The sequence below is a fragment of the Sus scrofa genome, chromosome 1, assembly GCF_054392235.1.
Source record: "Sus scrofa isolate SSC_HxYL_T2T_F1_AM1 chromosome 1, Sscrofa_HxYL_maternal_Yorkshire_Landrace_v2.0, whole genome shotgun sequence".
Taxonomy (NCBI): Eukaryota; Metazoa; Chordata; class Mammalia; order Artiodactyla; family Suidae; genus Sus; species Sus scrofa.
The window spans coordinates 261,022,150-261,034,871 of record NC_139383.1 but is presented as its reverse complement, the minus strand read 5'-3'; the positions used below and the strand labels follow the sequence as shown (position 1 = coordinate 261,034,871).

Sequence of the window (12,722 nt, the reverse complement as noted above, 5' to 3'; positions counted from 1 at the left end):
GGTAGAGGGGCTAAGTTCAAAGAGGAGAGCCTGGAGGTTGATCTGAGTTTGAGAGACATTTGTGGTTGTGTTTTCTTGCAGCAGTCCTTGCGGGTGGTGGTTGGATGGGGTGTGGTTAAAAGTGTACCTGGGAAACAGAGACAGGGAGTCCTTGGCTTGCCGCCAAAAGTGCCCATTAAGGCCTGACATGAAGTGAAAGGTCATGTGACTGAGCAGGGGCTCTCTCTATAACTTTCTGTCTCATAGTTTACAGCCAGTTTGGTTTTGTGAGCCCATGCACAGGGCTGCCTGTGATCGTAAGAGTCTTTATGCTTTCTAGACAACTTATACATTGTAGCCTGCCCTGAGAGGTATGGATGGGGGAGTTAAAAAAGTTAATTTAAGCAAATCTGCATTATGGAGAGCTGACAGTTCCTACATTTAAGATCCACCTGTGAGCAGCTATAATGTACTGGTAGGCGCTTTCATGTGTGTTATTTGATTCTGACAACAATCATGTGAAATAGGGGGGATTTCATAGGTGAGAAGATAGAGATTGTTCTGTTCATTGTCAGTAAATGGTACTCAACAGACATATCAGCAGTTGAAGTCCCTTTGTCATCAAAACCTTCAGGAAGGATTTTAAAAAGTTTTCCCCTAATACATTTCCCCTAATACTTAAATATTTTAGTTTATTTATTTATTTATTTATTTAATTTTCCCACTGTACAGCAAGGGGGTCAGGTTATCCTTACATGTATACATTACAATTACATTTTTTCCCCCACCCTTTGTTCTGTTGCAACATGAGTATCTAGACATAGTTCTCAATTATTTTTTTTTAAGTATATAATGATTTTAGTTAGGGAAAAAATAGGAGAATACAAGATTGGATTAAGCGTACATATTCCCACAAAGACCCCTGGATTCCAGTCCTCTAGAACCTTAGTCATCTCTCTTCTCTTTTATCGTTGTATCTGTTCAGTTATTTCCAAGTCCTATCCAGCTTTCCTTTGTCAGTGTCTTCAGTACCAGTATTTTCCTTTGCTACCAGTTTATCATTCAGTTCAGTTCCTATTCACCTTACTTTGGGATTCCTTCAGTTGCCTTGCTCTTTTCTTCTCCCAGTACTTCATCCTGCTTGCAAGTGGAAGACTGATCAGTTATAATGTAAGCAATTCTTTTTTTTTTTTTTTTTTTTTTCCCTTTTTAGGGCCATACTTTGCAGCATACAGAAGTGCCTAGGCTAGGGGTCAAATCTGTGATCCACACCATAGCTCATGGCAATGCCAGATCCTTAACCCACTGAACAAGGCCAAGGATGGAGCCCGAATTCTCATGGATACTAGTTGGGTTCATCCCCGCTGAGCTATGATGAGAACTCCAGCAATTCTTTTTAAACAGTTTCAAATATATTAGGATATTATACACACTTAGTAAGTGATTTCTTTCTTTCTTTCTTTCTTTCTTTCTTTCTTTCTTTCTTTCTCTCTTTCTCTCTTTCTCTCTTTCTCTCTTTCTCTCTTTCTTTCTTTCTTTCTTTCTTTCTCTCTTTCTCTCTTTCTTTCTTTCTTTCTGTGTGCTTTTTATCTAGGACCGCACCCTCAGCATATGGAGGTTCCCAGGCTAGGGGTCTAATTGGAGCTGTAGCCACCAGCCTATGCCACAGCCACAGCAACACCAGATCTGCTCTGTGTCTGTGACCTACAGCACAGCTCACGGCAACGCCGGATCCTTAACCCACTGAAGGAGGCCAGGGATTGAACCTGCAAACTCATGGTTCCTAGTTGGGTTCGTTAACCACTGAGCCACGACGGGAACTCCCAGTAAGTAATTTCTAAACACTGATTTCTAAATCATCTTTTGCACCAAACTCACATATAACTCAGTCCTTAAGGGTTCTGAGCATCTTGGCTTGGAGTGGAGTTGCCAGGATAAAGCTCAAAGGCTAATGGTCTTCCTACTCCACCATTTTCTTTGCTGAGAGTCTTTTGGGTCTTCCTCTCTCCATTGTTCAGACTTGTTAGAATGTTTGAGGACATATACAGTTTTTGCAGTAGTCACAGATTTGTTTTCTCCATAGTCTCTGATCCTGTTGTTTCCATTTTATTTTATAAAGTAGTATGAAGTGGAAAGAACAGTGACTGGAGCATAAGAAGAGCTCTGAACTGAGCTCTGCTATAGCTTGCTTTGTGACCTTGGACAAAACTAGGGCCCATTTCTGGCCTACTCAGTCCTGGTTGTGTAATTGTGGGGTTGGCTTGGGCAATTTCTAAGGTTCCTGGGTATTCAGTTTTACCGATCCCAAGAGTTTGGCAGTACTGCCAGCAAGGCTCTCAGAAAGTGTACATTAGCCAGCTGGCCAGACCTGCTCCATTCCGATCCTAGATGTGCTTTTACTTGCCTGGCAACAGTAAGGAGGGAAGTTTCTGGTGCTTAGGTTCTTTCTCAGTTAGAGACTTTGATTATGAAAGATTCTTGACTCAAAGTTGCCACACCATGAAGAGAACACAGTTTTCAAGTTAGAATAAATGAAGTCCCTGAAGCAGTTTGCGATTGGGACTATGATCCGGGCTGTGGCTCCATAGCTGGGGAAGAAGTAGTTTTATTTTCTCTATTAAAGACTTAGGAAACTCTTTTGCAAAAACATGCAACAGGAGCACATCAAGTTGTTTTTCCAGCTAATGCCCAGATCACAGTAAATGATAAAATAAAGACATAGTCTAAAGGGCACAGTCTGTGTTTTATGCATTTAACATCTTAATAAGAAAAGTATATGTGGTTAGTAAGTCAAATGCAAGGAAAATGTGATTGTTTACTAGTTTGCTTTACTTGTAGTGCTAAATAAATGTTTCCAGTTTTTACAGACAGTCTTTATTATCTAGCATAGCTTAGTGCTTTAAAATGAGTATTGAATGTATATTTTGAAAAGGACACATTGCTCTGAAGATCATAAATTTGGGAAAGTATGCGCTCTTTTGTATAAACTATTGCTTATTGACTTATTCCTGAAAGAAAATTCATACTTGAATAGCTTTGCTTAGAGGCTAAACATATCTCTCAGACAAAAATAAAAAGCTCTCTTAGAGGCACACTTTTCGGAATTCATACTGGAAGTTATGTATGAAATTTGAATGTACAAAATCCTTATTTTCAGTAAGTTGTAAAGAATCTTTAGTGATTTAAAAAGTTGACTCATTGAGAAAAAAACTGACTCAGGTAAAATATGCTTGTTACATATACAAAAAATTTAGGCAGCAAGAAATTTATATGATGAAAGTAAAAGGTTTTTGTTTTTTAAAATAAAAATGAAATGACATACATATATCTAATTCTCTTTTATCATTGCCCATTCATTATTACTGTATTGTGGAATCTTTCTGTGATAGCACTTTCAGATATACTTCTTTCTTTTTAATAGTAGCATAGTATAAACATTTTTCTTCTAGGTGCCTTTTAGAATGTGTTCCTACCAGATTATTTTATCTCTGAATGTATATTGGGGTCAGATAGCCATTTTTAAACATTGTCAACTGTAAAATCAAATTGGTTTAATAGAAACTTTAAAGTGTTTTTATAAATGTCCATACTTTTTGAACTTGTAATATTCTGTGAATCTTTTCTTTTGAAAATATTGAAAAGAAATTGATAAGCCAGAAGACTTTTTTTTTTTTTTTTAAAGTTAAAAACATTTACTATTTGGAGTTCTTTTGTGGCATAGCAGGTTACCTGTGTTTTCGTCACTGTAGCAGCTCGGATCCCTGGCCTGGGAACTTCTACATGCTGCAGAAGTTCTTTTGTAAACCAAATTCCTAAAAGTGGAGCTGGGAGGTATATTTAATAAGCTGTTGTTTTAAACTGAAATGAGGTTATCTGTGACTTTCAGGTTTACGGGGCGAAAACACATGCTTCTTTTTAGACCATGAGTTTCCCTTAAAAAATCTTAAGTATGCAGTCTCTCATTCTTTCCTCTCCTTGCAAGTGATACTAATTCCTTGTGAATACAGATAAGAGACAAAAACTTCTTGGAGACTGGTTGAAAAGTATCATAGGCCTAAAATCTGAAAGTATTTATCTTCTTTTTTTTTTTTTTTTTTTTTTTTTTGTTTTTTTTTTTTTGTTTTTTTGTCTTTTTGGTTGTTGTTGTTGTTATTGTTGCTATTTCTTGGGCCGCTCCCACGGCATATGGAGGTTCCCAGGCTAGGGGTCCAATCGGAGCTGTAGCCACCGGCCTACGCCAGAGCCACAGCAACGCGGGATCCGAGCCGCGTCTGCAACCTACACCACAGCTCACGGCAACGCCGGATCGTTAACCCACTGAGCAAGGGCAGGGACCGAACCCGCAACCTCATGGTTCCTAGTCGGATTCGTTAACCACTGCGCCACGACGGGAACTCCTGAAAGTATTTATCTTCTTGTGATCTTCTAGTTCAGCTTCTCACTGAGGGAACACTCTTCTACTTTGTCAGCACTGACTTTCGGTCAACTGTTGCTCAAACTTTATGTAATGGTAGCTTATTCTCATTTTAGACATCTATAGTTTGTTAGAAAAATTTATCCTCATATTGAGCTGAAATATGTTGCTTCCTAATTTCCACCTGTTCTGCCCTTGGAACCACAGAAAATTACGTCTGAAGATAGCTATCAAATGTTATTTCCTTCTCTTTTTTTTCTAAGCTAAACAGCTTATTCCCCCGAGCTATATATGTAACTCCTGCGTTGTGATTTCCATTTCCTTCCCAGTCTGATGAGGTTTGATAGTGCATCTGTCACTGAAACAGTCACTTTCCCTGATGTGGGTAGTGTACTTTTATGAATAGCCATTCACACCAGTTATACTTCGGACCTGCTGCCCTCTTCCCATTCTGTCCTTGTGTAGTTGAGCTTTGAACCTCAAACCAGAATCTTGTATTTCCTCTCTGTTAAATTTAATCTTGTTTGCTTAGCCCATTGTTCTAGCTTCAGGATAGCTTTTTGAATCATTTATATTGGCTATTCCCAATTTTGTGTAATCTACAAATTTGATTAATATGCCTTCTAGTCTTTCATCTAAATTACTGACTTCATGTTTAATAGGGCAGGGCTGATTTCTCCTGTGTGGCATACCACTGAGGCCCCATCCATTTGCTGAGGATCATTTTAGGTCAACAATTTGTAGTTGTCAAAATCAACTTTTTAAATTTTCCCTTGTGACTGGAGCAGCTTTTCTTTTTATTTTTCTCCTACTACCGTTTTTTTCTCCTTATAGTTAGGAACGTAGGTTCTGGAGCCAGATTCCTGGGTTCTAATCCTGACTCTGTCACGTTTTGGCTGTGTAACCTTGGGTGAGTCGCTTCTCTGTTTCTCTCATCTGTACAGTGGGAGTGAGAATAGTACTTATTTCCTGGGATAATGAGGGTTAAATGACTTCATATATATAAAGTATTAGAACAAGGCCTGGCCCATAGCAAGTGTTATGTAAGTGTACTAATATTATACTCAGATTTTGTTCAGAGCTCTGCAGTCATATCTCAAATTCTCTGAATTCCCAGGGTTAAATTTATATGGTCCTGCAAGCTTGAACTTTTTTTGAAGCAGCTATATTCTTTTTTTTTGTTTTGTTTTTCCCCACTGTACAGCAAGGGGATCAAGTTATCCTTACATGTATACATTTTTTTCCCCATCCTTTTTTGTGTTGCAGTATGAGTATCTAGACATAGTTCTCAATGCTACTCAGCAGGATCTCCTTGTAAATCTATTCTAAGTTGTGTCTGATAACCCCAAGCTCCTGATCCCTCCTACTCTCTCCCTCTCCCATCGGGCAGCCACAAGTCTATTTTCCAAGTCCATGATTTTCTTTTCTGTGGAGATGTTCATTCGTGCTGGATATTAGATTCCAGTTAAAAGTGATATCATATGGTATTTGTCTTTGTCTTTCTGACTCATTTCACTGAGTATGAGATTCTCTAGTTCCATCCATGTTGCTGCAAATGGCATTATGCCATTCTTTTTTATGGCTGAGTAGTATTCCATTGTGTATATATACCACATCTTCCGAATCCAGTCATCTGTTGATGGACATTTGGGTTGTTTCCATGTCCTGGCTATTGTGAATAGTGCTGAAGCAGCTATATTCTTACTTCCCCTGTGCTCTTATATCTGGAGCTTAAGATCTCTAATATTTCATTTAATATTAAATGAAGGAAGAGTTCTTATAGTAATGGAAGAAGAAGACATTTTAATATTCTTTTCATTATAAAAGAATTAGTGTTCATTAAAGGCAATTTGGAAAATACAGAACAAGAAGTATAAGGAAAAAACGAAGTCTTACCACCGAGTATAATGTTTTAGTACATTTCCTTCTCCTACCATGCTGTCTATAATCATGTCATGGATGGTTTTTGTATTTTTTTTTCCCCTGGTAATATTTTAGGAATATTTTGGAATTCCCGTCATGGTGCAGCGGAAACGAATCTAACTGGGATCCATGAGGATGCAGGTTCAATCCCTGGCCTTGCTCAGTGGGTTAAGGATCCAGCATTGCTGTGAGCGGTGGTGTAGGTTGCAGATGTGGCTCGGATCTGGTGTTGTGGTGGCTGTGGTATGGGCCAGTGGCTGCAGTTCCGATTCGACCCCTAGCCTGGGAACCTCAGTATGTCGTGGATGTGGCCCTTAAAAAAAAATAATAATAACAATACTTTAGGAATATTTTAAGTTATATACTCTTTTTAAAAAAACCCTATTTTAATGGTTGCATAACATTTTATTAAGTGAATCATCTTGCGTTAACCACTTTCCAGTTACTGAACTTTTAGGTTATCAACTTTTCAGGTTCTAAATGGTTTATGATGAGCTTCTTTATATTTAACACTTTTTTTTTTCAGAACTTAATCATTATTTAGTAAGGGCCCAAAGCTGAAATCTCAGGTCTGAAACTATAAACATTTAAGACCTAAAGAATATATTTATTGACAGATATGATCAAAATAAAGTACATGCTAGTTCTTTTTTTCCTGTCTTGTGTAGTAATCATATTAGTTCTTCATTCTCTGAATTATAGCTTAAAGTCCTTTTTTTGTTTTAACTTGCCCTTTTTTTTTTTTTTTCAAGATTCAGATGTTTTAGTAAGTTCTTGGTGCTACCATTTTTTCTAGGTAATGTATTCTTTCCCTCTTTTGTCTGTATTCTATTATCTGAAGTTATTAGAGAGTTTCTGTGTAGGCTGTGCTGCTGCTTTGTGAGTACTAGAGGTGTTTAGTTTTAGTGTAGGGAAAACTGAGGAAGAGACCTGGCTGGTTCCTCTATTCTTAAGTCTCACTGATTCTTTCTGAGGTCATATTTTTTTCAGCTACACTTCTTCAACCTCATGTAATTCTGGACTTGATTCTAACCACCTGTTACCTAGGTTATTTCAGCAAGGTCACACTTCAGCTGGCTGCCTTCTTTCTAGCTTTTAAAAAATTCTTTTCAAGGTAGCAAGCATATTTCATAGACAGTAGCAGAATCTTTGTGTGTGTGTGTGTGTGTGTGTATTTTTTTGCCTTTTCTAGGGCCACTCCCGTGGCATATGGTAGTTCCCAGGCTAGGGGTTGAATTGGAGCTACAGCTCCCAGCCTACGCCAGAGCCACAGCAACAAAGGATCCAAGCCACGTCTGTGACCTACATCACAGCTCACGGCAACACCAGATCCTTAACCCACTGAGCAAGGCCAGGGATCGAACCGGAAACCTCATGGTTCTTAGTCGGATTTGTTTGTTAACTACTGAGCCACGATGGGAACTCCAGCAGTAGCAGAATCTTTTAACCTGATTCTTTTTGGAAAGCTTTCTCTTTTTTTTTTTCTTTTCTTTTGTAAACGTTAATCTACAGAGAAAACTTAAATTCCACCAGGTGAAGCTCTTAATTTAAATCCATAGCTTAAAAATTGAATATTTTAAGTAGCTTTGTGCATACAGTAGTTTTTGAACTTCAACATATCTTAAATTACAGCTATATTTATGTATTTTTTATTGCAGATATTTAAATAACATCACTTCATGGGATTTCAAATAACTGTTTATTTCAAAACCTGATTTATTTAAGCAGAGGAAGAAGGAAAACCTGCACACACTCTGTTTAGCACCCCACCAACCTTCATCTTATTTGAGTTGTATCCACAGTTCTCATGCTATATAGATGTTTGCATAATTGTATGTTTATTTCATGTATATATATGTCATAACTGTTTATATTTCATTTATTTAAGATCTGGACGTTGGTAGTTGGCTATGTGTTGGCTGTTTCATTCAAGTGGAATGCAAGCACTGAACGCTACTTGAGAGCAATTTCAATTCCTGTCTGGATTATATTGCTTTTTCATTTAGGTGGGTCTCTTTTTTTTTGGTTGGGGGGGGCAGGGGTGTCTCTTTTTCGAAGAAAGTCTAGCATAAGGTTAGCAGAGGCTGACCGTGTAAATCAAAGTGAATATTTTGAAGTTTTATAGGTTGCACTTAAGATTCTTTAAAATAATTGTTTGAAAATACTCTGCTTTAATCTTTCATTAATCTTTAATGCAGGTATTTTGCTTTAAAATGTCTTTTAATTATTTGAATGTTCATTTTCCAAAAGGTCTTTTAAAAATAAGTATCTTTGAAAAAGTAGAGCACACTCAGACTCTCAGGGTCATTTCTGAGTGTCATTGTTAAGGAGGATAGATGCGCAGTCGAGAATGACATCTGGTGCTCAGCATCATGTGTGAGAAACAGTTAAGGTAGCCGGAGATGTTTACTCTCAGCAAGCAAAGGGCACAGGGGCTGTGGGGGTGGTGGAGGAGGTGGAGGTGAGGAAGTATCAAATATGGAAGCCTGTTTCAAGTATTGGAAGGAGTGTCCTGTGCAAGAGTGGTTTAAACAGATGTCTGTAACTGTGAGGGGGGATGTCAGAGCCACGAGTAGCTTCAAAGAGACAAATCTCTGTTCAGTTTAAGGACAGTGCTAGAGCTGCTCAACGTGATGAGTTCCCAGTTTCGTGAGATTCTTCACTGTTAGCTGAGTGGCTGCTAGGATGCTGTGGAGTGATTTTTCAGGGACTCTTGTCTAAGTCCTAAGTATACGGAAATACCAAATTTAAAAACAAAGTTCAGTCACCTAGAGCAGTAGATAGCTTCTTAGAAGCAGTTTTTAGAGCTCCTTATTGTTAAAAATAAAAGCCAGAGCTGCTTGAAAATGTCTCTGCTCAGAGTCTGATGTAGAACAAAGCATTACTCTGTAGCATTGCTGATTGGAATGGTAAAGGAGTTTCTCCACAACATAGCCTAATGCCTAATGGGATGCATTTTGTACTGGGGGGAAGGCAGAGGAGAGAGGCAGGCAGATATGTTCATGAGGGTGTAGGCCAACTCAGGGAAATGCAAATGGCTTTTGATCCATGGCTCCTTGTTAGCGTTTTTGCCCTATACATTGAGGATATAGTGAAGCTTTTTGCCATGCTTTTGTGGGCCATTGCACCCTTTCTTGAGAGAGAATTCACACCTGGTTGTATTTCCAGGAAATCAAATCAGGCTACATGACTTAAGGTTCTATGCCTGATGCTTGTCATTCTGGGATTAAACCCTAAATGTGCTTTAGGACAGACATGATTCCTCAGGTGGTACACACCCCTTAAATGTAGGCTGATACATACCCAATCCTTTATATCAGGGCCTTTGAAAGCAGGCTTGGACTTCTGAGAGGAGCCCTGAATTAAGGTTTCAGCTGTCTTGGTGACCTTTTAAAAAAAATATTCCTGGTGAAACAATTTTATTATTAACATATATGCCAAATTGTTCTGTCAGTCTACTAAACGGAGTCTTTTTTTTTTTAAGACAAGCGTTAGGTTTTTATTTCACTAAAAATGTTAATTCTTAATAATTTGCAGCATCCCTGGCTGGCTCGTGGAGAATTCCAGTATTCCTGGTTATTGTTTTCCTGATGTCTGTGGGCACCCTTTATGAAAAACAGAATGGAGCAGAGTCATCTGGTAAGAAATAGGGCATTCTATTAATACTACTCTTAAGAAGTACTTGGGAGAGTAGCTTTACTTAAAAAACATGCTGTAATGAACACTTTAAATTGGTGGTGTATTCTGAACGGAAAATAAATTTGTTTAAAATATTTTAGATGGGAGTTCCTTGTAGCTCAGCAGATTAAAGATCCAGCCGTTGTCACATCCAGCCATTGTCATTGGCCCTGGTTACCTGTGGTAGGGGTTTGATCCCTGACATGGGAAGTTCTGTATGCTGCTGCGTGCGCAGCCAAAAAAACCTCTTTTTGGATGGTTAGACCATGCCCACTTCCTTTTTTTTGCATTTTTTTCTTTTTTTTTTTAAAGGGCCGAACCTGTGGCACATAGAAGTTCCCAGACTAGGGGTTGAATTGGAGCTACAACTGGCCTGTGTCACAGCCACAGCAATGCTGGATCTGAGCTGCATCTGCGACCCACGCTACAGCTTGTGGCAATGCCGGATCCTTAATCCACTGAGTGAGGCCAAGGATCGAACCTCCATCTTCATGGATTCTAGTTGGGTTCTTAACCCATTGAGCCACAGTGGATTCTAGTTGGGTTCTTAACCCATTGAGCCACAGTGGATACTCCCCCTTCTCTCTCTCTCTCTCTCTCTCGCTCGCTCGCTTTTTTTTTTTTTTTTTTTTTTTTTTTTTTTTTGTCTTTTTGCCATTTCTTGGGCCGTTCCCACGGCATATGGAGGTTCCCAGGCTAGGGGTCAAATCGGAGCTGTAGCCACTGGCCTATGCCAGAGCCACAGCAATTCAGGATCCAAGTGGTGTCTGCAACCTACACCACAGCTCACGGCAACGCCAGATCCTTAACCCACTGAGCAAGGTCAGGGCTTGAATCTGCAACCTCATGGTTCCTAGTCGGATTTGTTAACCACTGAGCCATGACGGGAACTCCCTTTTTCTCATTTTTAATTGAGGTTTAACTCCTATAGCATAAAAATTAACCATTAGCCATTTAAAAGGGGCATTGAGTACATTCACAGTGTTGTGCAACCATTACTTCTATATGATTCCAAGACACACTCATCACCCCAAAGGGAAGCCCTGTGCCCATTAAGCAGTTAATCATAAAATCAGGTTATTTATTTGAAATCTTTCTTTTTTCTTAAAAGTGCTTTTGTATCCCATAAAGTTTTATATATTGTGTTTCTCTTTTCTTTGGATCAAAATATTGTTTTATTTCCCTTTTTTCTTTGATACATTTGTTAATCAGAAGCATGTTGTTTAATTTCCACATGTCATTTCCTATCTAACAAACCATTGCCAAATCCAAGGTCATGAATATTTATCCTTTTAGACTTTGTATCTTGCAACTTTGCTGAATTTATTAGTTTTAATAGTTTTTGTGACTTCTTTAGGATTTTGCATGTATAAGATCATGTCTCTGCAAATAGAAATAGTTTTGCTTCTTCCTTTCTAATTTGGATGCCTTTTACTTCTTATCTTGCCTGATTGCTATGCCTGAAACTTCTACTACAATATTGAATATACCATCTTCCTTTAAAGATTGTTTTTGAGATACAGCAGTTGTAAGAGGCCTGTATCCAATGTCATTTATTAAAGATCCAGGCTTCTAAAGAGTTGTAAGGAGGTTTTGGCAGGAGTGGGGTGGAGACCATATATAACCATGGTCTTGAGATTATCAGGCTGCACTTTTAGTATCCAGCCATGTGGCAACAGCTGTGACCAGAGAGGTAAATTTGAACAGCATGCAGTTTTTATAATGATTGACATTCGTCCCTTGCTTCTTTCTGATAGTTACGTAAACTGCAAGAGCAGATTGCTAATTGCAACAGATTTTTTTTTTTTTTTTTTTTTTTTTTTTTAATGACCCCAGCCTGCCACATGCGGAAGTTCCCAGGCCTGGGATTTAACCTGTGACACAGCAGTGACCTGAGTATCTACACTGACAATGCTGGATGTTTAACTCACTGTGCTACAGGGGAACCCCTCTAATTGGAGCAGATTTTTTTAAAGAAAAAACTTATTTTAGAAAATTTATTTTATTAAAGTATAGTTGATTTACAGTGTGTGTAATTTCTGCTGTGCAGCAAAGTGATTCAGTTATACATGTATATATATACTTTTTCACATTGTTTTTTTATGGTTTATTATAGGATATTGAATATAGTTCCTTGTACTATATAATGGGACCTTGTTTATCTATGCTATATATAATAGTTTGCGTCTGCTAATCCCAAACTCCCAACATATCCCTCCCTCACCCTTGCTCCCTCTTTCTTGGCAATTACAAGTCTCTTCTCTATGTCTGCTAGTCTTTCTGTTTTACAAATAAGTTCGTTTGTATCATATTTTAGATTCCACACATAAGTGATCACATACGGTATTTTTCTTTCTCTTTCTGACTTCACTTAGTATGACAATCTCTAAGTCTACCCAAATGGCATTATTTCCTCCTTTTTTTATGGCTGAGTAGCATTCCACACACACACACACACACGTTTTATATATATATATAATCTTTTTTTTTTTTTTTTTTTTTTTTTTTTTGCCTTTCAAGGCTACACCTGTGGCATATGTAAGTTTCCAGACTAGGTGTCGAATTGGAGCTCCACCTTCTGGCCTACACCTTAGCCATAGCAACTCAGGATCCAAGCCGTGTCTGGGACCTATACCATAGCTCACGGCAATGCTGGATTCTTAACCCACTGAGTGAGGCCAGGGTTCAAACCTGCATCCTCATGATACTAGTCAGGTTTGTTACTGAT

The 12,722-nt window shown here is 38.4% G+C and overlaps 1 protein-coding gene across 8 annotated transcripts in view; it reads left to right on the top strand.

Annotated features, from left to right (window-relative positions):
- The window catches only part of TMEM245 (transmembrane protein 245), a 96,676-nt gene that overhangs the window by 2,928 nt on the left and 81,026 nt on the right, over positions 1 to 12,722 (top strand). For all 8 annotated transcript variants that reach the window (XR_014825200.1, XR_014825196.1, XR_014825190.1 and 5 more), the window contains 2 exons: positions 8,205 to 8,322; positions 9,854 to 9,955. Coding sequence is in view for 4 of the 8 variants with exons in the window: in XM_084992138.1 (XP_084848264.1) it covers positions 8,205 to 8,322; positions 9,854 to 9,955 (220 nt within the window). In the remaining 4 variants the exon portion in view is untranslated. The remainder of the gene's footprint in view (positions 1 to 8,204; positions 8,323 to 9,853; positions 9,956 to 12,722) is intronic.